Source organism: Erinaceus europaeus, chromosome 7, assembly GCF_950295315.1.
Source record: "Erinaceus europaeus chromosome 7, mEriEur2.1, whole genome shotgun sequence".
NCBI classification, from domain to species: domain Eukaryota; kingdom Metazoa; phylum Chordata; class Mammalia; order Eulipotyphla; family Erinaceidae; genus Erinaceus; species Erinaceus europaeus.
The window spans coordinates 109,078,243-109,103,484 of record NC_080168.1 but is presented as its reverse complement, the minus strand read 5'-3'; the positions used below and the strand labels follow the sequence as shown (position 1 = coordinate 109,103,484).

At 37.4% G+C, this 25,242-nt stretch overlaps 2 protein-coding genes across 2 annotated transcripts; one reads left to right on the top strand and one right to left on the bottom strand.

Moving 5' to 3' along the window:
- Nucleotides 1-1,029: 1,029 nt before the first annotated feature.
- LOC103109222 (olfactory receptor 6C2-like) lies at nt 1,030-1,983 on the bottom strand. Its single transcript, XM_007518267.2, has one exon. The coding sequence runs from the start codon at nt 1,981-1,983 to the stop codon at nt 1,030-1,032; it is 954 nt and encodes a 317-aa protein (XP_007518329.2).
- Nucleotides 1,984-19,642: 17,659 nt separating this feature from the next.
- On the top strand, nt 19,643-20,599 carry LOC103109100 (olfactory receptor 6C2-like). Its single transcript, XM_007518106.3, has one exon. The coding sequence runs from the start codon at nt 19,643-19,645 to the stop codon at nt 20,597-20,599; it is 957 nt and encodes a 318-aa protein (XP_007518168.3).
- Nucleotides 20,600-25,242: the final 4,643 nt, after the last annotated feature.

Sequence of the window (25,242 nt, the reverse complement as noted above, 5' to 3'; positions counted from 1 at the left end):
ATAATATATATGCTTAACTGGGTGCACCACCAACCACATGCCCCCCATATTCTTAACATTGGAAAAAAATTAAAAGGAAACATTCTACAGTCTAAGTACCTTTGTAATTTTTTGTACTAGCACTACCCTCTTCGTTTTAACAATCTAGATGAAAATAAAGCAACTTTAACATGTACATAAGGTAAACACATTAGACTTTCAGTCTTTTTCAAAATGTTAAACTAAGGGTATAAATATTGAAACCAAAGACAGGATTATTAATGATAAAATCTTTCTTTGGAACTACTCTGGGTTCCAATGCCTTCTCAATCCCTTTATGGTTTCCACCTTTAGAGTCCTTGGCTCTTCGGCCATAAATCAGAAAATAATCCAAGTTTCACCTAGGGTTTACCTTTTCTTTGTTCCTTAAATTGCATCTATGGATGCGACCCCCCCAGTACATGTCTTTCTTCTCTCTTGTTTCATGAAGAATATAGCAAAAGAGAAGACTCTTATCATTCCATACATCTTTATTGTCCAAGTAAACAATTACAGTATAATTTCTGAATATTATATGTCATTTATTCTTTTATATATATTTTTTATTATCTTTATTTTATTTTTTAAGACTGCCAGAACTCTAGAGGGAAGGGGGTGATAGAGAGGGAGAGACAGAGAGACACCTGCAGCATTGCTTCACCACTCACAAAGCTTTCCTCCTGCAGGTGGGGACCAGGGGCTCAAACCCTTGCATGTTGTAACATGTGCGCTCAACCAGTTACACCACCACCCGGCCCTCTCATTCATTCTTTAAGAATATATCCATGCATTTTATATATACAATTATAAACTTATACAGGTGTCAATGCAAAGATACATAATTACATGTTTTTTAAATATGTTTAATACATGTGCCTTTAAAATGAGAATATATAACTCAAAGTGAGGCATATTGTGAGAACTATTGAAACTATATATATATGTATATATATATTACAAATGTTTGTCAAGAAAAAATGGGTAGAAACTTAAGCATATGCCTATAGACCTTTACTTTAATATTCCTCTAATTCTTTGTGAGCAGTATAATTTTTGAGCTAAGTCATTAAAGGCTTGTATCACTTGTTTATTCCTCAGTGTATAAATAAATGGATTTAGCATGGGGGAGATGGAAGTTGTTAATATAGTAACCCCCTTATTAATGGCCATTTCATCTTTTGCTGAGGGCTTGATATAGATAAAGATGCAGCTGCCATAGGACATGGAAATCACAATCATGTGGGAAGAGCAGGTGGAAAAGGCTTTTGTCCTTTGCTGAGCAGAGGGGAATCTCAGAATTGTTCTGATGATATACAGGTAGGACAGAACCACACACACGAGAGTCATGATGAAGATCAACACAGAACAGACAATTAACAATTTTTCTATCAACCATGTATCTGAGCATGAGATCTTTAGAATGGGATTAGCATCACAGCCAAAGTGATCAATGGCATTGGAGTCACAAAAATCAAGTTTCAGTATCAGGATAAGTGGTGGTGATATGATCAGCAAAGTAGTTATCCAACAGCAGAAAACAAGTCTTTGGCAGACCCTGTGGTTCATGATGGTCACATAATGCAAAGGTTTGCAGATGGCTACATATCGATCATAGGACATTACAGCCAGGAGAAAAAATTGTGTTATTCCAAAAAGGTATGTAAGAAACAATTGGCACAAACAAGCACTATAGGTAATGGTCTTGTCACCTGTTGATAGACTATACAAGAATCTAGGAATACATGAAGAAATGAAAAATATCTCTATTAAGGAAAAGTGTCGGAGAAAATAGTACATAGCAGTTTTAAGTGTGGAATCCACTAATGTGAGGAGGATGATAGTCAGGTTTCCAGTTACACTCAAAATGTAAGCAATTAGTACAAATATAAAAATTAAAATCTGAAGTTGTGGGTCATTTGTCAATCCCAGGAGGATAAATTCGGTTATTGCCGTATGGTTTCTCATTCCTGAGTCCTAACTATCTCCCAGCCTGTACATAAAACCCTAAAGAAATGACATTTGGAAGAGAAAAGGGTTGTCCTCTTCAGATGGATTTATTTATTCCTTGTCACTGAGGATATCATTGCATAATTTTTATGTCACTGATCCTAAGATGAGAGATTTTTAAATTAGTTTTTCCGTAGGTATCTTACAACTAGTAGCAGAATTTGGGGAGGTTTTTAAACATGCAGTACTGTATTACACAACCCACTGTACAAGGACTGTGGCTTTAGAAAGAAAACAGTCATCCAATCATTGATTCTTCTCTCCTGACTCCATCGATTCTCAATTTATGCACTAACTGGCTCCCTCCTCAGACATTGTGCTAGATTATTTGGAAACGTCTTTCTAAATCACCTACACAACATTAGGGACACTCATGTAACTTGCTTACTTTATGTTTAGCTAAGGGACAAACCTACTTTTCAAGTAGGAACTTTATCCCATGTACTCTAATAACCTCAGAGCTGGCAGAATCTGAAAGAAAGAGTTCATACTCAGTAAATGTTTACTCTCAGAGTTTTAAAGACATTTTGTCACAGGGAGACTTTGTAGAAGAGCACCTTTGACTTTGAAGGACATTTATTTTTTTATTACTTCAAGCATTAAGTGCTTCTAAGTAGCTAACTCATATCACACCACAATTTAACTACCCACGTATCTTATATATAATGCCTGTATTAAGGGGGGGAGTGTTAATAAATTGCATTATACTGAGAAACACCCTAAATATATCATGGCTATAATTTATGTATCCTATGTTTACCATCGCACACACATAACAACCTAATAAGAAAACACTCATGATCGGAATTTGTATGAACAGCTGCCTTGTAGTTGTAGTTGTTAATCAGTTACCATCATTAACTACAATAACATCTATTTGTATACCTCTAATCTTCAATGCTTGTTGAAGAATGAGCAGTTCTTCTCTTCAGAAAATCCAAATTTTTCTCATAGATTTCTGAATTAATTTGAATGGTCACGTGAACAGTTTCAGTTGGTAGCTTTGAATCTCCTTTCTTCAAGATTGGAAAGATATCTCAGTTGGTAGGGTGCCTGCCTTTCCATACACACAAGCCATATTCAAACCCTAGGACTTCAGGGTGTAACCATGGTACTGGAGAAAGTTCTCCAGTACTGTTGGGTCTCCTGATCCCTTGGTCTCTCACAGTGTCTCCCTATTAATAAAAAGTTAACCAAGAGTAGCTCTGAAAATCCAAAAAGATGACATAAGCTAAATTATCTAGCATAGATGAAGCTTAAGAAATAGGGACAAGGGACCAGTCAGTGGCACACCTGGGTAAATGCACACGTTACTATGTGCAAGGACCTGAGTTCAAGCCCCTGCCTGCAGGGGAGAAGCTTCAAGAGTAGTGAAAGCAGTGCTGCAGGTGTCTCTCTGTATCTATCTCCCTCTCTTTATTACAAAAAATACATTTTCTTTATTTAAATAAGAGCAAGAGAAAGAGAGAGACAAGTCCACTCACTGATCAGATCTGGCTTTTAGAGGTGCTTGAGATTGAACAAGGGACTTCAGAGCCTTACGCATGAAATCTACTTGTATAACCATTATGCTATTTCCCCAGCTTCTCTCTCTCCCCATGTCCTTTCCCAACTTCACTGTCCTATTAAATTAAATACATAAAGTCAATTAAAAAAAGAAAAGGAAAGTTAAAGTTATACGTAGACTGTGTGTGGTGTATCACAGCAAAGTGAAAGCCTCTGAGGGAAGAGGTGAAGGGTGATGCAAGATAGTGTAAAAAATCCTAAATTTGGTGTCAAGAGTGTTCTGAAGACACCTATTACAGGGCATGAGAAATTGTACCCATGTGTGAAAAATTATACCATGAATGATTATCCACCTCAATAAAATGATTTTTTAAAAAGTGTGTGTGTGTGTGTGTGTGTGTGTGTGTGTGTGTGTGCCTACCACTTTTCCATTTCCCATAAGATATCTTACAGAGTTTGTAGTCACTAGGAAAGAAAGGTAATGCTAACACTGTTTTCTACTTTGGGAAAAATATGAGATAATCCTACAACTGACAGCACCTCATAAAAATAGCTTATTAGTTAAGATTAACAATAGTTTAAGTTACAAAATAGGTTTCAAAAAATCTGAGAAGTAAAAAAGTGCCACATATATAGCTCATCTAAATAAATTTTTTTCTCAATAAAAACAACAAAATCTAGTTACACTGTCTTATAAAACCCTCCAGCTTGGGGTTTGTTGGTGGTTCACTAGAAGAGTGTACATGTTACCATGTGTATATGGACTGGGGTTCAAAACCGGAGTGGGAGGAAACTTCAGTAACACTGGGCAATGCTGCAAGTGTCTCTCTTTTTTGTTTCTCCCTCTGTCTCTCTTTATTAAAAAGAAAAATACTATAAAAGAAACTCTCAGATTTGATGTTATAACATTCTATTAAATATCTTGATAAATAGGCTTTGATTGTGCTATTGACTCATGACCGATGAGTTTACATTTTTTAGAACAATGAACATTTTAAATATATTAGGAATATCAATCAAATTGTATAATGTCCAAGTTAGGAATGATTCTCAAAGTTATTCATTGTATCCATCTTTGATGATCTGATATTTACTTATACATAGTTCCAACTAAGTCATTATCTCCAATCAGTTCAAAATTACGAAGTTTCGTTCTTGTTTCTCGTACTTATATTTTATTTTAATGAGAGTTAAAGAGAGACTGAAGTATTGCTCAGTTCTGGCCTAGGGTGGTAACAGGAAGTGAACCTAGAAATTTTGGGATGTCAGGCAGACAAGTGTGGTACATTGTCACTATGTATCATTCCCACTCTGAATGCTATTTTTTTTAGATAGAGACAGAGAAAGAGAGAGAGAAAGATGTTACAGTACCAAAGCTCCCTTTCCCTTCAAAGAAGCAGGGCCAGGCTTGAACCAGAGTCACCAACAGGACAAAATAGCATGTTATCCACATGAGCTATTTCACCAGCCTGATTTCTTGTTCCTTTTTCATAGAACTAACTACAGGCTTGTGATTTTTTATAAACTGGATAAAATTTATTTTTTAATAAAAAGCATCTAAGATTCCAAAATTAAAAAGTAAAAAGCAGCCACGTACACCACTCTTTAAACAATTCCTAATAGTATCAGCTATGATCCCTGACCATTGTATTTGAATAATATTTATGTTTGCAAAAGTGTGTGTGTGAATACCTAGTCACTTTTTCCTAGATCCCATTTATAAGCAGACAGCCTTAAGATGACAATTCTTAGTCTCATCTTTTCATGTATAGCATGTAATTGGGATTTTTTACAAAGGTATTTGTCTAATTTTAAAGTGAATATTTGTCCAAATGTGTAAGGACTACCAAGAACTCTCTGTGATTTGTCAGTATTACATCAATACCTTCCCAATTGGAATTGTTCTTACACCATTTCCTTTGTTTGAAAACTTGAGACAAGTAAATAAATAAATAAGAACTTTTGGTACTATAGAAAAACCTTTCAAGGTCAATTAAAAGAATTTCAAAATTAAAGATTTTAGTAGTCCTATGTTGTTAATTTTTTATTATTTCATTAGCATATATAAAGTATCAAGTTTACTACTTTTTTTCTTACACTACCAAGAGTTACTCAACTTATAAACATGAAAATCACTGTCTACTTAATTACTTTCATTGAAAATTTTCCACAGCTGAAATGTTTTCACCTCTATCATCTGATGTAATATCATATGTTCCGGCTCTTTTAACTTCTCTTCCTATATTTACACCAGTGGTCTTTACATAAAGTCAGATTTTAAATATTAACCTTCTCAATTCAAATTACTTCTTACTGTTTAAACCATATTTCATAGTGTCACATTATTCAATCCTTATATGTATTCTGTATAAAATTTCGGTTCCAGTGTTTCCTAAAATTAATAGGGGAATCTTAGAAGTATGTTAATAGTTTAGAGGGGATTCATTCATGGATTTATTTATTATAGTAAGCTTTCTGATCTCACTCATTAACAGAAGCTGAGAAATAAGTACAGAAGGAGAAACACAAAGCAGAACATGGACCAGGTTTGGTGTACTGCCCTAAGGTAAGGAAGGACTTGGTGGTGGTAGTGGTGGTGGTAGCACAGGGGAGTCAGGTCCAGGTGCATGATGGTGCTGGAGGATCTACGTGGGGAGTTAGAATGTTTGAGAAATTTTACACATGTACCATCAACTGTATTTCATGTTGACTGTAAATCATTAATCCCCTCAATAAAAAATTAAAAAAGAAATATGCTTAGTTATTTTTGTCATACTGGGTCATTTCTTAACCTATTTCTGTTTTGTACTTTCTCCTAAATCCCATTTACCTGATAATTATCTCAGTTTTATTATTATTTAGATATATCCAGGAATATCTGGTTGTGGTGTTTTTTTTAACCACAGCAATTCCTAGGTTTTCTTTTCTTTTATTATTTTTATCAGAGCAATTTCTCACCTCTGACTTTCGTTGGTGTGGGAGATTGAACCTGGTACTTGGAAGCCTCAGGCATAAGAATCTCTTTGCATAACCATTATGCACCTCCACCCAAGTTCAGTGACTTCTAATGACAATATTGCACTTGATCTAGCATTCTAATAAGATGATATAGGTACCTACTGTATTGGTATTAGTATATATTGATTGGTAAAAGCTACATTGTGGAACAGAGCACTCCTGATTTTACCTCAATTTATTCTGTTCTAATGAGAACTAATTAATTCAATCTGAGCATATTTCTTGAGAATCTACTATATATTGATATTCATCTCTATATTTATTTAGAAAAAAATGAACCTTTCTGATACTACTAGTAAATATTTCTATTAAGTCTAACAACTTCACTTTTCTCTTTTTTATAGAAATATAACAACATAAATGTTCACTGACTTTTCCCCCAAAACATCCAGATTGCTTATTGCTACCTTACTTTTAAACAGGTATGAAAATGAGATGTTGAATGAAGAAATTAAAATTCCAAAGAAAACCATACTTACTCCTTATGGACGACTTAACTGCTTTGGTCAAATGTGGACTCCTGATAATCCCTGAATTAACTGAACGTCTAAGTGGAGCAAATACACCTATAGACAATCTCTCTCACGGAGCCTTGCACATCTCCACACCTGTTTGCACAAGCGGCATGCCAGCAGATTTTTCAACTGCTTTTGCCATCCACAGAAATCACTGGATTGTCTACTTCATTTTAAAGTTAGAAAACTTTTTCTTAACAGCTTAGTATTGAAATAAGAACAATTATTTTAAATTATGATCAGCACGAGATTGATTATATAAAATTCTGAAAGAGATAGTTATTGATACCTCTAGGCAATGATAGATTATTTTACACAGTGGTTAGACTGTGGTTACATGTGTAAACATGTGTAAACAAAATCAAATAGGGCTTCTGTGAGGAATGATTAAATAGAACTGATAAAACATAAATGAACCAATTTTGGCAAAGTCTGTGATATCAGTAAAAGGCATGTCCTTAGAGACAAAAAGATGTAGCAACAACACTAGAGACATTCTGAGAATAGAACAATTGCCTTATGAAAACTCATCATTCTGGCAATTGGTCAATGCTTTGATTTTTACAAAAACATAAACAAAAATTGTCTCAGATCCATGATTTCTGTGGGAAAATATATTCATATGTCGAAAGTAATGTATTACTTTCCAGTGATAAAAATATTACTACCAGTCATAAAATTATTAATATTTTTCATGTTAATACATATTTTTTCTTGTTTTAATAATTTTATTGGGATTAATGGCTTATAGCTGACAGTAAAATAAAATAGTTTGTACATGCATAACATTTCCACATAACAATACACCCCACCAGGTCCTCCTCTACCATAATGTTCCAGGGCCTGAACTCTCCACCTCTACCCCGGAGTCTTTTACTTTAGTGCAATACAAATAAATATTAATTATATCATAATTTTACTCATCTATAGAAAGACTGGGGAGTTGGGCTGTAGCACGGCGGGTTACGCTCAGGGACCAAAATAAGGATCCTGGTTTGAGCCCTGGCTCCCCACCTGCAGGGGAGTAGCTTAACAAGCAGTGAAGCAGGTCTGTAGGTGTCTGTCTTTCTCACTCCCTCTCTGTATTCCCCCATCTCTCTCCATTTCTCTCTGTCCTACCCAACAATGATGACAATAATAATGACAAAACTATAACAATAAAACAACAAGGGCAACAAAAGGGAATAAATAAATAAATAAATATTAAAAAAAGAAAAACTGGTATGTGTAGGGTAGAAAAACAAAAGGGAAATATTGTGGAAAAATACAAAGCTCATAATTATTTCTTATTCAAATATTTTATTTATTTATTTGATAGAGTCAGAGAGAAATTTAGGAGAAAGGGGTGAGACAGAGAGGGAAAGAGACAGAGAAAGATAACTGCAGCCCTGCCTCACCACTTGTGAAGCTTTCCCCCTGCATGTGGGGAGCAGAGGTTTGAACTCAGGTCCTTGCACACCATATGTATGTGCTTAACCAGGTGTGCCACTACCTGGTCAGTCCACAAATCCTGTTAATAAAATAGGAGAATAACTGTCTGTTCTTACAATGTAAGTGTCTGATAATTTCATCTAAAATATTTAGTTACATTGGGAAATTCATTTGCATTAGAAATTATTTCTAATGTTTTCTTAATGCTGGACACTGTGATATCATAATTAAATCATAGATTTTCATTCCATAAAAGTGGAATCACAAAATAAATAAATATAAAATCTTTGTAGGACATTACCTGGTCTGTATGAATAAGAAAAAATATTTTTCCACTCTTTGGGCTATACAATTATTAGATCAGGAATTTATCATCCTCCTGCTACCACTGCTAAGCAATTTTGCTCCTGATCATTCGGAAAGGAAGTAAGAGACACATTAATTAATATATGAATAGTTCTCTAGCACATGTAGAAAAAAATAAGAGTTGAGGGATATATGTGTGTGTGTGTGTGTGTGTGTGTGTGTGTGTGTGTGTATATATACTTCAAAAGAGGCAACAAATAATTTTACTTAACGAAATGGACTTAAGTATTATCCCTGTTGTTTATGTTCCTGGGATAATATAAGCTTTCATTAAAAGGACCAGCTTCATCTTCCTAATATTATTATACTCTAAATACCATATCTATTAAATATCATTCTGGTACTTGTGATGAGCATCTTAGAATTTATTTCAAATCACAACTGTAAAATATGAATAAGGTCACTAGAAATCTGTAGCTGAAAATTCATGTTCAGAGGAAAATTCATCAGGTAGAGAGTGGAGGCCTGACAATGTGAGTGACCCAGGTGGGAAGCCCTGTGGTGCAATCTGTGTGGAGGAATCTCTCATGCTGTGCTCTCCTTCCCCCTCCCTGTGTGTGTCTCTCTCCATATGAATGAAACAGTGGCCTGGTAGAGGTGAAATGAGACATGCATGCTGCCCCAGCTTGTCCAAACTGACAGAAATAATAGAATTAAGCTGTTAATGTATTAGTATTTCTAATTCTAAATATTAAACATGTCTAAAATGAACTAAAAGTCAAACAACAGATATGCTACAATAAAATGCCATAACCCTGAGATAGACTGAAATTTAGATAGGTAAAATCCTTTCATTTGATAATTATTGAACAGTAATTTTTAAAAAATTAGCTAATGAATGGAGATGTTGTGGGATGTGTGTACTAAAGCTATAAACAAGAGATACAAAAATCATTAAGTTTTATTATACTCATTTTAAGAGTAAAAAAATCATTTAACTGTATTTGTATATGGTCATTGTAAATTCTCTATTCACATGATCAGTTTTGCTCTTCTATCTAAGAGAATACTAATCTAAAAACATATATATTCACCACTATATTGATTGAGCTCTATTAACATATGTCAAGATTTGGAAACAATCACAAGTTTTTGTATTCCTGGGCTATACATCTAGAGAGGAACTGCCAGGTCCAGCAGCAGGTATAGCCCCACTTTTTTGTTAAAAAACAAAACAAACAAACAAACAAAAAACCTCCATACTATTTTCCAGTGTCTGAACCAGTTTACTTCTTTTCTTCACATCTTTGTTAGCAATTGTTGTTTCTGGCTTTTATAAATGAAGACCATTTTTACAGGCATGAGGTAGTATTACAGAAATAACTTTGCATTTCATTCACAATAAGTGATGAAGACCATTTTTGTATCTGGAAGATACAAGAAAAGCACAGAAGAGGTGCTAAATCCAGGAGGCCTGAGATTCTGGAAGAGTCATACAAAGACAGCAAAGCAAGCAATGTAACTGCAATCTGTGAGGTAATCATTGGAAGGAGTCATACAGAGGGAAGTAGACAGAAGGAGAAAGATGAAGAATCTCACTCATAGAGGAAATCTAAGAAACAAAGATAAGATGGAACCTCAGCAAACTGTAGTCTCATACAGCAGAACTGGGGACTTGGAGTAGAAAGGAGGGGGAATGGAGCTCTATGTCCCAATGCTGGAAGAGAATAATGGTTTGATAAAGGGTGAGATGTTTGATAATGGGTGGCATCAATTATAGGGAAACATGGATATGTACCCTGGTGCCAACACAATCCTATAAGTACGCATTCTTCTAATAAAGTAATAGTAAATTCTTAGAGGAAAACATTGGTGTGACACTTTCCCACCTAAATCTCAGGGATATCTTTGATGATGCAAACCCAATTCTAAGGAAGACTAAAGCAAAAACAAACCAATGGGACTACATCAAATTGAAAAGCTTCTGCTCAGCCAAAGAAACTATCACACAAACAAAGAGACCCCTCACAGAATGGGAGAAGATCTTCACATGCAATACATCAGACAAGAGACTAATCACCAAAATATACAAAGAGCTCAGCAAACTTAGCAACAAAAAAGCAAATGACCTCCTCCAAAGATGGCCAGAGAATATGAATAGAACATTCACTACAGAAGAGATCCAAAAGGCTAACAAACACATGAAAAATTGCTCCAGGTCGCTGATTGTAAGAGAAATGCAAATAAAGACAACACTGAGATTCCACCTCAAGCCTGTGAGAATGGCATACATCAAAAAGGACAGTAGCAACAAATGCTGGAGAGGCTGTGGGGACAGAGGAAACCTGCACTGCTGGTCGGAATGGAAACTGGTCCAGCCTCTGTGGAGAGCAAGGAATGACCCAGTAATTCCTCTCCTGTGGATATACCCCAAGGATTCCATAATGCTTAGCCAAAAATATATGTGTACACCTATGTTCATAGCAGCACAATTCATAATAGCTAAAACCTGGAAGCAACCCAGGTGCTCAACAACAGATGAGTGGCTGAGAAAGCTGTGGTATATATAACCCATGTTAATCTTAAAGGCCTTCGAGCTGTCACGTTTTGGCGGTTCCAGCTCACTGTCTACAGAAAAGCAGAATTCCCACCTGCTTGCCTTTCCTGCTTCTGCTTTGTCTGTCACGTTTTGGCGGTTCCAGCTCGCTCTCTACAGAAAAGCAGAATTTCAGCGGCTGACCTTCCTAATGCAGCGTTTCATCCCCTGCCATTTCTTTCCCTAGCCATCTACTTTGGACTGAGACATCTATCAGACTTGCTGGTATACCCTTTGGACACTTTGCACGATTTTAAAGCAACTTCTTTCCCTTCATGCTGCTGGTTTTTCATAACTGACCCTGAGTAGTTCATAGACTTTACAGACTGTTGCCTTGAGGACTATACAATGCCAAATAGCCCCTCTGCTTGGTGGGTCATGCACTCCCGCCTCCTCCTCATTATGTACCCTTGCCCCCCACAAACAGGGAACGTTCCTTTACACACCAATCCTTCCCTTGACATCACACTGGCTTTTACTACTCCCCTACTTGTCCCTTCCTGTTTTGTTATATCATTTAGGTTTATGCCCCAAAGGTTCCTGCTCACCCCTATACTACTATTCCTCTGTCATAGATAGTCTTTTACAGACATTGAACCATCTTATGCGATGAGTAGATAGAAAGATAGAAAAGATGTAGAGACACTGTGAGGAGATGGTTGAGCAGGCAGCACTTAACCTATGGGATGAGTCCCTCCAGGTAAGTCTCTCTCTCTCTAAAGAGGGGTTGAGCACAGGGGGGACACATAAATCTCACAAGGTTGGCAGCCATTTAAGCCTTCCCTCCTCCACAGAACTATCCTACATCTTCCTATCTGAGCACGGCATTCCTTAAAAAACATTTAAGCCTGCTCCATTCCATATTTCCTTACTGTGTCCATTTAGATATAAAGGAAAAGGAGGAGATGATGTTGAGGAATTATTCAGATGCAGTCTATGCCCCCAGGTTTTACCACTTCTGCGATATTCTCGCAGTGCCCTGTTCAACCAATCCTGTCCTGACACGTCACCCCTGGTTGTTGCCCAATAAAAGGCCTCCCACTTCTCCCCCCCCCTCTCGGCGCCCACCCTCGCTCTCTCTCGCACTCTCTCTCTCTCCCCCGGGTGATGAGGTATCGGGGACAGCCATTTTCGGCTGACTCCACGTGGCCTGAGCCACCCCCTCCTGATCCAATAATAAAGATTTGTGTACCCCATTTGCTCCGGATCTCCTCTCTCTCTTCTCCGCAGTGCTGCCTGACAATTAAATTTTAAAAAGTTATGTGTATAGCTATGTTCATAGCAGCACAATCTGTAATAGCTAAAACCTGGAAGCAACCCAGGTGCCCAACAACATATGAGTGGCTGAGAAAGCTGTGGTATATATACACAATGGAATACCTGAAAGCAAAAATACACAATAGTCTGCAGTGAGTCAGTATAAAGTTCATAATGAAATAATGTCTACTTGGACTCAGATACCCTCCTCACCTATTTCCTATTACAATTATCTCACTCACTCCAAAGCTAACCTTATCAAAGCAAGGACTGCAAAAGCTGAACAAGGGCAAGACACTGGCATACTTTAGTGATGACTCTTTAGTCGCAATTAGGCCACCCCATCTGCTGGAGCCCTAATTGGGAGTCCTGAGATTCCCAAACACACATGATGGGCCTAGAACTCAAATAAATCCCTCTGTCCATTGTTACTGGTCATCTCTCTCAGTAACAGCACAATAGACCCCTTTGTGGGCCCCCATAGGATCTTGCCCTCAACTTGGATCAACAATAGTAGAGAGTGTTTCATCCTCCAAAGGGAGGATGGACAACATACTCTATGCTACACCTGAGGAAGATGGGTCAATATTGGGGCAGCTTGGAATGTGCCTACTCATAACCATAGAATAGGAGCTCAAATCTACAGGGATGCAGAGGTCACATAGGCTCCTAAGCTGAATATGGGCCCCAGATCACATCAAATCAATGGGGTTTACAGTCAAAAGTTTTTATATCCCTTTCCCATATTAGGGAGCTAGTCTATTCCCTGATCCAGCTTTCTTGTCCTTTTTCCAGCCATGATATCATCTCCCCAGATAATAACTTGGATCCATCTGCATATCAGATTTCAGGTCAGGGGAAAAAAGAAAAAGAAAAAAAAAGAAAAAGAAAAAAACAGTCTAGCCATAGGCCCTTTGGAATATAACTAAAATATGCCTACTAGCTATCTACAAAATGGAGGACACCCCCCCCCCCCAACTCTTCATCTGCACTATTCCAACCTTTAGGTCCACAATTGGTCAACAATTTGTTTGGCCTTGTATGTTAACTCTCTTTTCAGCCACCAGGTTCCAAATGCTAGCATGATGCCAATCAGACTTCCCTGGATAGACAACTCCACCAATGAATGTGTCCTGGGGCTCCGCTTCCCCAGAGCTCATACCCACTAGGAAAAGAAAGAGAGACACAGGCTGGGAATATGGATCAACCTGCCAACGCCCATGTTCAGCAGGAAAGCAATTACAGAAGCCAGACCTTCCACCGTCTGCATCCCACAATGACCTTGGGTCCATACTCCCAGAGGGTTAAAGAATAGGAAAGCTATCAGGGGAGGAGAAGGGATACAAAGTTCTGGTGGTGGGAATTATGTAGAGGTGTACCCCTCTTATCTTATCATTTAGTCAATGTTTCCTTTTCATAAATAAAAGTTTTTAAAAAAAGAAGAAAAAAATCCAAGTGAATCTAAGACATAAAGAACTACTAAAACTCAAACAGGGGATTTGGCACACTGGCTTAAGTGCTCATAGTAGGAAGCTCAATTTAGGACCTCTGCAAGCTGGAGGAGTAAGGGCAGCTTCACCAGTGATGAAACATATCAGCAGGCATCTATTTTTCTCTCTCCCTCTCTATCTTCCCCTTCCCTCTCAACTTCTCTCTGTCCTATCCAATAAAATGAAAAAATAAAAAAGAGCAGTGCATTCACAGTGCAGGCACGGAGCCTGATGGATAAACCTGGAGGTGCACACTAAAACAAACCAACAGAAAAACAAACACAAAAAACTGTTTGAGGGCAAACAGTTAAAATAAATTGTGCCTTTTTAACAATGGGAAATTTTATGAATAAACAGTTCATTAAAAATATTTTCTAGCTGGTCTTAATTATGTAGTAAATACCACAAAGGGAAAAAAGTGATTTTAATATTAAAACAATATAAATCAATCATTTAAACAAGATATAGTAAGTTTAAAAAAATTACAAGGGTCCAGGCAGTGGCACACCTGGTAGAGTGCTTTCTTCTTCTTCTAGCGTTTGCCCTTCTTCCATAGCCAGTCAACAGCGTCAGGTTGAGCCTGATGTAAAGTTTCGAGACCTCCTTTGAATCTGGAGAAGTGGCAGTCATTGATTATGTGGGTCATAGTCTGCCTGTAGCCGCAGGGGCAGTTCGGGTCGTCTCTGGCTCCCCAGCGATGGAACATAGCGGCGCACCGGCCATGGCCTGTTCGATAGCGATTGAGGAGGGCCCAATCATAACGTGCCAGGTCAAAGCCGGGTTGACGCTTGCAAGGGTCTGTGATGAGGTGTTTGTTCTTGACCTCAGCTGACTGCCAACTCTGTTTCCAAGAGTCTGGAACAGAGAAGTTCAGTGTAGGCGTAGGGGACCAGATTGGGTGACGAGACGTCAAGCGTTGGACAGGGTGGGCGAAGATATTCGCGTATATTGGCAGGTCCGGTCGAGCGAAGACGTGGGAAATGAACTTAGATGATGCCGCATCCCGACGAATATCTGGCGGGGCGATGTTGCTAAGAACTGGCAGCCATGGAACCGGGGTGGAACGGATGGTTCCAGAAATTATCCTCCTGGAGGAATATAATTTGGAATCGACCAAGTGGAGTGCTCATGTTATAAAGTACAAGGACCTGGGTTCAAGCCTCCTATCCCCACCAGCAGGGGGAAAACTTTGTTAGTAGTTAAGCAGTACTGCAGGTGTTCCTATGTCTCTTTTCCTCTCTATAACCCCCTTCCCTCTTGATTTCTAGCTGTATCTATACAATAAATAAATATAGATAACTGAAAAATAACTTTAAAGAAATACAACGCTGTCTTAGAAGCATAGGGAAAAATCAAATTGTAGTATATTTGAGGTTAGGTAGTCATGCACCGGGTTAAACACACAGATTACAGCACACAAGGACCTGGATTCAAGCACCGGTCTCCACCTGCATGGGGGAAGCTTCATGAGAGGTGAAGTAGAGTTGCAGGTGTCTCTGTCTCTCTTCCTCTCTATCTACCTCCCCTCTCAATTTCTCTCTGTCTCTGTTCAGTAATAAATTAATTAATTACATAAATCTTTTTAAAAGTGTAGTGTATTTGTAGCTAGGTCCCAGAGACAATTATAACATAGTGAAAACATTAAATATAAATTGGGCCAGTGAAATAATGAATATTGTACTGCATTGCCATGTGAGTTGAGTGACCCAGGTTAGAGCCTAGCCCCTATCACTCGGAAGGTAGCTTTGGTTCAGTCATTTCCCTCTCTCTCTCTCTCTCTCTCTCTCTGCCTCTCTTTAAAAATAAAATAAAAGTTATATTACAAACAGAAATATTTAAATTCTAAATAATAGTAAATAAATGTACATAAATTTAAAGCATGAAATAAAATAAAACATATATATATATATAAACACACACGTATGAAATTAACAAAATAAGACAATTCATTCTACACAATATCAACAATGGCTGATATTTCTGACTTTTTCATTGTAATAAGATTGTTTGGTTTGGTTTGGTTTTGGCTATATGTTATATGCACTAACAATTAATTATTTTGAAGCAAAAATAAGGACCAGAAACAGTTGTCTTACAAATGTCTACTGTGATACTGAGAAGAAAAGAAAGTTTTTTGGTTTATAATCTGATAATTATTCTACATACATGGTTGCCTTTTGATGCTACTGTTCATATCTGTGTCTTTGGGGACTTTATCCCAAGTGTTGTATATTCCCCTATCTTAGAAGACAATTACTCAGGTTTTTTGTTTGCTTGTTACTTAATTGAAAATTGGGCCAATTATTAAAAGGCTCTTTTTTTTTCAATGTTTCCCTGTCTGGGAACTTCTTAACTACATTTTTACAACTGTGGAGAGGTTCTAATCGCTAGAAATGTTAGTATTATTAGCTTCTAAGTTACTAAGGGATAATGTTTACTGGCCTCAAGAAAAGGCAATGTTTCTGATGAAAAAAAAAATCTTTTTTTAATCTCTTATAGGCGGTGAAAGATTCAGGGAACCTTCAGAGTCTGTGTCCATAAGAATGAGCACCCTAGACACACACATCCATCTCTACTCAAGGACGGCCATCCCTAGGTGATTTTAATAATCCACTGTACTTTGACCTAAGTGAACCACCTAAGATTATGAGATTATCGGAGAGGTAAGTTATTGTTGTTGTTGTTACTATTATTATTATTATGTTTTTCCCGTTTTGAGTTTGAGATCCAACGTTTCAGCTGCAGCACCACATATTGCAGAATGCTTCTCTGGCCTTTTCTAATTTTTTTCTCTATCTCTACCTTCATATCATGAAATAAATACATAAATCATTTAAAATTTATCTACTATTTAAGATTAGGTTTTGAATTCAAATCTGATTTAAACCTCAGTAGCATTAATAGTAAGCAATTAGAATTTCACTTTGCCAAAATATAACATAAAAATAAATAATACTGGGAGTCGGCCAGTAGTGCAGCTGGTTAAGCACAGGGGGCGCAAAGTGCAAGGACCTACGTAAGGATCCCAGTTCGAGCCCCTGGCTCCCCAACGGCAGTGAAGCAGGTCTGCAGGTGTCTGTCTTTCTCTCCCCATCTCTGTCTTCCCCTCCTCTCTCCATTTCTCTCTGTCCTATCCAGCAACAATGACATCAATAACAGCAACAGTAATAGCTACAACAATAAAAAACAAGGGTAACAAAAAGGAATAAATAATAAATATTTAATAAATAAACAAATAATACTAGCTATATTATTTTGGAGTGTGTAATAACCAAAGTACATGTATCATACAATATTGCCATTGTAATTAAGCAGTTTTCTTTTTGTTGTTTGCTTAATTTACTTTTTCATGTTTTTTTTTTTATTTCTTTATTGGGGGATTGATGTTTTACCACTGACAGTAGAAACAATAGTTTGTATATGCATAACATTTCTAATTTTTCTACATAATACAATCCCCACTGGGTCTTCTGCTATCCTGTTCCAGGACCTGTACCATCCCCTAACTCCAGAGCTCCTTTATTTTGGTGCAATACACCAACTCCAGTCCAAGTTCTGCTTAGTGTTTTCTCTTCTGATCTTGTTTTTCAACTTCTGTCTGTTTCTGACTTATTTCACTTACAATGATTTCTTCAAGCTCCATCCAAGATGGGCTGATTTACTCTGAAAATGTCCAATAGTTCTAGTTTATCCACAGTTGTAAAAGTTAACATTAGTCATTTCAAGGTTATCTCAATCCCTGAGTTGAAACACAGTGGCTGTTAAAAGCTCTTTTGTTCTTTTTCTTCCCTGTAGGCTATAGTATCCTGAGGTCTTTTTATCTATGAGTAGGTTTTTAGCTTAATTACTCATTCCTAACCAAGAGATAAAGCAGGGTAGGGGAGAGGTAGCACAGGGGTTATGCAAAGAGACTCTCACACCTCAAGGATCCAAAGCTCTGGGCTCAATTCAGCTTCTCTGCTAGTAGCCAGAGCTGAGCTGGGCAGCACTGCTGGGCCCTTTGAATTTCTAAACATGTCCGTATATAGTCTGTAGGTTCTGAAGCAATTATTCACCATGTTCTTATCAGGAGAACAATGTGAAAAGCCTCCCACTATACAGCCCCACTGCTAGGCCACAGGGGAGTAGACTTTCTCCTGAGTTTCCTGGTCAGTTCTCTGTCCTCAGATGTCAACACAGAGCTTCCCCTCTGCTCCTCCAGTCTCTGAGAGCAGTGGCAATGGAGACTCACAGTTGTATTTGGTGAGTCTTAGGGAAGTCCTCTCCCTTCAAAAGTCTTTTTATTGGTAAAAACAGACTGGAAGTGACTCCTCAACTGGCAAACTGCCAGCCTGTTACCAACCACTCCAGAGTAGATATGGGCTTCAGCCTGCAGGAATCTCTCCTTAGGCTCCTCTCTGTCCATGAGCCACACATGTTTTCACTCACTGGTGACTTGGTGGGTTCCCAAAGTAGTCTCAGTCTCGTTTTACTGCAGTCTCAGGTGATTTTTTTATATTCCTTGTTTTTTAGAGCGGTTTCTCAACTGGGTAAAGCTGGAGATGTGGGCAGAGTGTGGTCTCTGGATGCTGTGGTGATTTGGTGGGTTCCCAAAGTAGTTCCAGTCCTGTCTTATTGTGGTCCCGGGTGGTCTCCTTCAATGAAGTGGTTTTCATCTATCAAAACGTCAAAATCGTATTGAATATGCACTCAGTATATATGTAAGAGTCATTGAATCATCTAGAGTTAAAGATACCAGTGATGAAGGCTCATTACACCAATAGATCCAGGGCCACTGAGTTTTTAACAAGCTTTCAAGTAGATAATAATTATGTTTCAAAATACTGCTCTACAACAGAATGCATAAGAGTACAAAGAGAAGCAGAGAGGAAATTACGTTCATCTTAAAGTCATTCATAGAAACAAAGAATGGAAGTTTATAATAAAAAAACAAACCTCCTTGTGCACTATAGTCCTTGTGTACTATAACATCTCTTTTCTAACAAAAATTTTCTTAATACCTAAAAGCCAAATTTCACCAAGCGCATAGAGCTACTGAGATAGACTGACAAGATATTCAAGATGTGAAGCTGATGAGAATCCTTTAAATTCACCCTTTACATAATGTAAAAATTACTTAGAGGAAAATACGATAGATAGAGGAAAAAAAGATAGCTATGAAAAATACCACATCAGTGGTCTTTGTCCTATGGTGATGGAATTAGATTAGACAAATATTCAGTATAAATTAAATAAAAAATAAATTTTAGAAAATACAAGGGAATATAGACATAAGTACTTTATTACAGTGAAAACGAAACTTGGGAAATATTCACTCAGTTCGTCAGTCAATACTTATCAATTAGAGCTGAGGATAGCTAACAATTCATAATTTATTGTTCAATCCAAGAAGAAAATCTAGAAGAAAAAATACATTGATACTTGTTTGCTACTATTATTAACTTGACTTTTATCCCACTCTTTTCATTTTGTAAATTCAGTTTTATAAACAAATGGGGATGAAGTCAGAAGCAAGTATGAGAAACCACACAAAGCTAACAACATTCATCTTACTGGGACTGACCGATGACCCACAGCTTCAGGCTCTAGTATTTATCTTCCTGCTTGTCACTTACATGTTGAGTGTGACTGGAAATCTGACAATCATCTCCCTGACTTTAGTGAGTTCTCAACTTAAGTCTGCCATGTACTTCTTCCTCCAGAACTTCTCTTTCTTAGAGATCTCATTCACTACAGTCTGCATTCCCAGATTCCTCTACAGCATGTCGACAGGAGACAAGACCATTACTTATAATGCATGTGCTAGTCAACTGTTTTTTGTAATCCTTTTTGGAGCCACAGAATTTTTTCTCCTTGCTATCATGTCCTATGATCGTTATGTGGCTATCTGCAAACCCTTGCATTACGTGACCATCATGAGCAGCAGGATCTGCAGGAGATTTGTCTTCTGCTGTTGGGCTGGAGGCTTATTAATAATAATCCCTCCACTCAGTTTAGGATTAAACTTGGAGTTCTGTGACTCAAATGTCATTGATCACTTTCTCTGTGATGCATCTCCTATCCTCAAGATTTCCTGTTCAGACACATGGTTCATTGAGCAGATGGTTATAGCCTGTGCTGTTATGACCTTCATCATGACTCTTGTATGTGTGGTTCTTTCCTACGTCTCCATCATCAGGACAATCCTAAAGTTCCCTTCTGCTCAGCAAAGGAAAAAGGCTTTTTCCACCTGCTCTTCCCACATGATTGTTGTCTCCATCACCTATGGAAGCTGCATCTTCATTTACATTAAACCTTCAGCCAAAGAGGAAGTGGACATCAATAAGGGTGTGTCAATACTCACTACTTCCATTGCACCAATGCTAAACCCATTTATATATACCCTGAGAAACAAACAAGTAAAACATGCACTCAGTGACTCAATCAAAAGAATTGCATTCTTCTCAAAGAAATAGTAAAATATTGACTAGTCCATTCAGAATACCAGTAAAATTTGATATAGTGGTAACTGTAAAACTTGAGAAAGCCAGCTAATTATTTTGGGTGTGGGAGTATAGATAACAAAATAGTCATTTACATACTGTTAATATGTACAATATGATAGTGTTACTATTTGTTGAATCAAAAATAAAAAATAATTTATATTTATCCTTATTCTTTATTTTTAAATAGTTTTATTGGTGGGGTAATGATTTCCAAGACAGGTAATATCAAAAATACTGTTTCTTAAATCCTCATGATAGGTGTCTATGAACAAAACCCACTACCAACTGCTACCTTCTACTACTACACAGGATCGCCAAGGCTCTCACAATCCCTTTTTCATTCTCCCCTTTAGAGGTCACAGCTTGTCTAAGTTTCATCCTGTATCTTCCCTTTCATTGTTTCTTAAATCACATCTGTTACTGAGATCAACTGGTATTTATTTGTTCTTGCTCTGACTTAGCACTCTTAACACAATACCATCAACCTTTATACAAGATGTAGCAAAAAGAGAAGTTGCTTACAAATAATCATTAGTCCATTGTAAGACACACACACACACACACATACACACACACACATACACACACACACACACACACACACAGACATACACACACACACAACTTTCTTAACCATTCATCCATCATTGGGCATATGGGTTCTTTTCTTAATTTGGGCTATAATAAATAATGCTATTATGAACATATGTATATATCAAGTGTTTTTATGTGTTCTTTGCATAAGCTCCTAGGATAGGAATTTCAGGATAATGTTAAAAATAGGTCTACCTATAGATGAAAACAGATCAGTGATTAAGTGACCTACATATACCTTACAGCTCATCTGTAAGGATTTTCAAATTCCTTACAGATTTTATTCATGAGAGAAGAACTTGTTTAAGTCTCCTTGGTATTTTCAATGACTTCTGAGTTATCTGTAGGAAACTGACTTAGTTGTATATAGTTTGATGTATGTGCCCACCATGAAATGCAAAACCTGCTTTTGTTAAGCAAAGCCAAGTTACTTGACCTTTGCTCTTCTAATGTGTTCGTCAAGTAAACATTGGGGCACTTTTGTCCATTTTCATAGTGTTCATTCTCAACCTTCATCACAGGAAGAATACATAGGACCTTTAGAAATGCATAAACATTAGGAAAAAACCTTGATGTCTGACAGATGGAGGGCTTCATAAATGGTAGATGGAAGCCTTATATCTTTCCCTATGTTTCCACTGATTTTCCAACAATGTAGCTCAGCTCAGAGCATGACAAGATTGGGTAAGTCACTTCTATAAATATCAGAATGATGCTCCTCTAATGTGTTGAATTCAAGTTACCATAACCAAAGTTACCAGAGATAGGCACATAAGAGCTTTGAGGTGCTGTTCTGAGAATATATCTCTCAGTTCCTGAATAATATGCTCCATATTTGGAATACCTAGAGTTTCTTTATAATAAATTTCAGAGGTTAACTGAGATTCCACATTTCCTTGCTGAGCATATTAGCCACTGATAATCTATTTAAATGACACAGAGTTGAACTGTTACACTTTGGAGACCAACTGTTCTTCTAGAAAATAGTATTAGAAATGCCACATTACACATAGGGACCAGCGTGGGAATCCTGGTTCGAGCCCCCCCCCCAGCTCCCCATCTGTGGGGGAGTCACTTCACAGGCGGTGAAGCAAGTCTGCAGGTGTCTGTCTTTCTCTCCCCCTCTCTGTCTTCCCTTCCTCTCTTGACTTCTCTCTGTCCTATCCAACAACAAACATCAACAACAACAACAATAATCACAACAAGGCTACAACAACAAGGGCAACAAAAGGGGGCCTCCAGGAGCAGTGGATTCATGGTGCAGGCACTGAGCTCCAGCAATAGCCCTGGAGGCAAAAAAGAAAAAAGAAAAAGAAATGCCACCTCACACTTCAAAGTGATCTTTACTAGAAAGCAACACTTCAGAATTTAGTTAAGTCATGACAATTTTTTATCACCATGGATCCAAGTGGTGGGTATTAAGTCATTAATTCATTGAAGAAATAAATTTTGAAGGAGGTATGAGAGGAAAGGGAGTACATTTTAGGAAATGCTACAATGAAACTCATGGCTGACCTTTGACTAGTAGGGATATTTTTTTAAATTTTTATTTATAAAATGGAAATATTGATAAGACCATAGTAGGAATTTTTTTATTTATTTTATTTATTCCCTTTTGTTGCCCTTGTTGTTTTATTGTTGTAGTTATTATTGTTGTTGTTGTTGTTGGATAGGACAGAGAGAAATGGAGAGAGGAGGGGAAGACAGAGAGGAGGAGAGAAAGATAGACACCTGCAGACCTGCTTCACCGCCTGTGCAGCGACTCCCCTGCAGGTAGGGAGCCGGGGTTCGAACCGGGATCCTATGCCGGTCTTTGTGCTTTGTGCCACCTGCGCTTAACCCGCTGCGCTACAGCCCGACTCCCCATAGTAGGGATTTTTAAGTATGTTATTTAAGATTTGTACTGGACAATCAAGAGAATTACCAAACTGTAAGGTAAATGTGTGGTTTGCCAAACAAGGACTTCAGTGTAGATTTTGTCTTTATGAAAGAAAGTTAAAGGAACAATTTATATTTAAAAACTGACTCTTCCATTGATGCCCTACGCATGGTTGTTGTTTCCATTCCTTTGTTTAACCTACATTTGTTTTTTTTCTCTTTATTTAGCAGGTGTGTTTTGAACATTTCTACTGTGCCTAGTCAGAGTCACCCTTCCTTCACATTTTTTAATATCTTTCATTCCATTCCCCATACCCTGTCCTTTTAGCTTTATTAGTTGCTTTATATAAAAGAAAAATCCTTTCTCCCTAATCCTTTAGTTGATTACATGTTATATTCATGATATTTTCAACAGCTCCTCCTGTTACAAAATGCCCTCCAGCATGTTTCTAACAATTCCTCTGAAGAAAATCTGCTTTAAGTTCCTATTTATTCTGTTTGATTTCTGGTAACATAAACTAATATAAAACTATACTCTATGAGATAACTGCTATAAATGTACTTTAAACAACAAAACTGATGTCTTTTTTTTATGCCAGTTAATAGTAGATATCCTGTCCCATGAGTCATGGGAAAAAGAATAAAGACTTTAGACACAGAGGATTTAATGTCAGTATTAGTGATGTTAATAGGTTTTATATATCCTCAACTCTATCCCCATAAAATAAATTGTTTTGAATATCCTAATCACTGGCAATAGTGGCCTAGAACTTTCTAGTAAGAATACACTTCTCCAGATTTTATAACATGGTGATCAAAATATGGGGAAATTAGAAATGACTGAATTCAGGTATCTCCAAAGGTACCTAGTAATAATGGCAACTACTACTGAAAAATGACCTTCTTAGTTAATGTTTTCTACTAAATGACTATTCTACCCAGAGCCATATGCAGACCTAGTGAAATCCCTATCAATGCCTCTTCAATTTTCTTCGAGTACAGCAAAAGATACAAAAGTGTAAGATACCAAATCAATATTTTTTTATTGATTTTAATTATCAGACACCAAATTGGAAATTAGGACTGGCCTGAGGTTAGACTAGAGAGAAATCTTTCTATTGTAGTTTTTTTTTTTTTTTTTTGCCTCTAGGGTGTATCACTGGGGCTCGGTGCCTACACTATGAATCTACTGCTCCTGGAGGCCATTTTTTTCCCATTTTGTTGCCCATGTTATGGTTGTTATTGTTGTTGTAGCTGTTGTTGTTGTTGAATAGGACAGAGATTAATCAAGAGAGGAGAGGAAGACAAAGAGAGGGAGAGACAGATAGACACCTGCAGATATGCTTCACCATTTTTGAAGTGACCGCCCTGTAGGTGGGGAGCCAGGGACTCAAACCAGCATCCTTACACCAGTCCTTGCACTTTGCACCATGTGTGCTTAACCCTCTGTGCTACCATCCACTCACCCCCAAAATCAATATTAAAAGAACAAGAATAGAAGAGCCAGGTGGTAGTACACCAGGTAGAGCACACACATTACATTGCACAAGGACCCAGGTTCAAGCCTGCAGGAGGGAAGGTGTCAATCTGTCTCTCTCCCTCTGTCCCTCCCCCTCCATCTCAATTTCTCTCTGTCTCTTATCCTATAATAAATAAATAAATAAATAAATAAATAAATAAATAAAATATTTTTTAAAAGAACAAGAATGGATAGACACATCATGCTTCCCTACCTCAAAGCATGATACAGAGCGACTATAATAAAAACAGCCTAGTACTGAAACCAAAATAGACACACAGTGGAATAGAATTGAGAGCTCAGAAATCATTCCCCACACCTGTATATATCTAAGTTTGACAAGGTCACCAAGCCATTAAAAGAGCCTAGTCAACAAATGGTGTTGGAAAACTGGGTTGAAAATGCAGAAAAATGAAACTGGACTGCTACACTTCATTATATACTAAAGTTAACTCCAAATATAAAAAAAAGACATTAGTCTAGAAGCCATTAAAAACTTAGAGGAAAACATAGGCAGAACTCTCTTCCATGTAAGTTTTTATAATATCTTTGAAACTCAAATCTAATTGTAAGAAAAACAAAATCAGAGAGTCGGGCGGTATTGCAGCCGGTTAAGCGCATG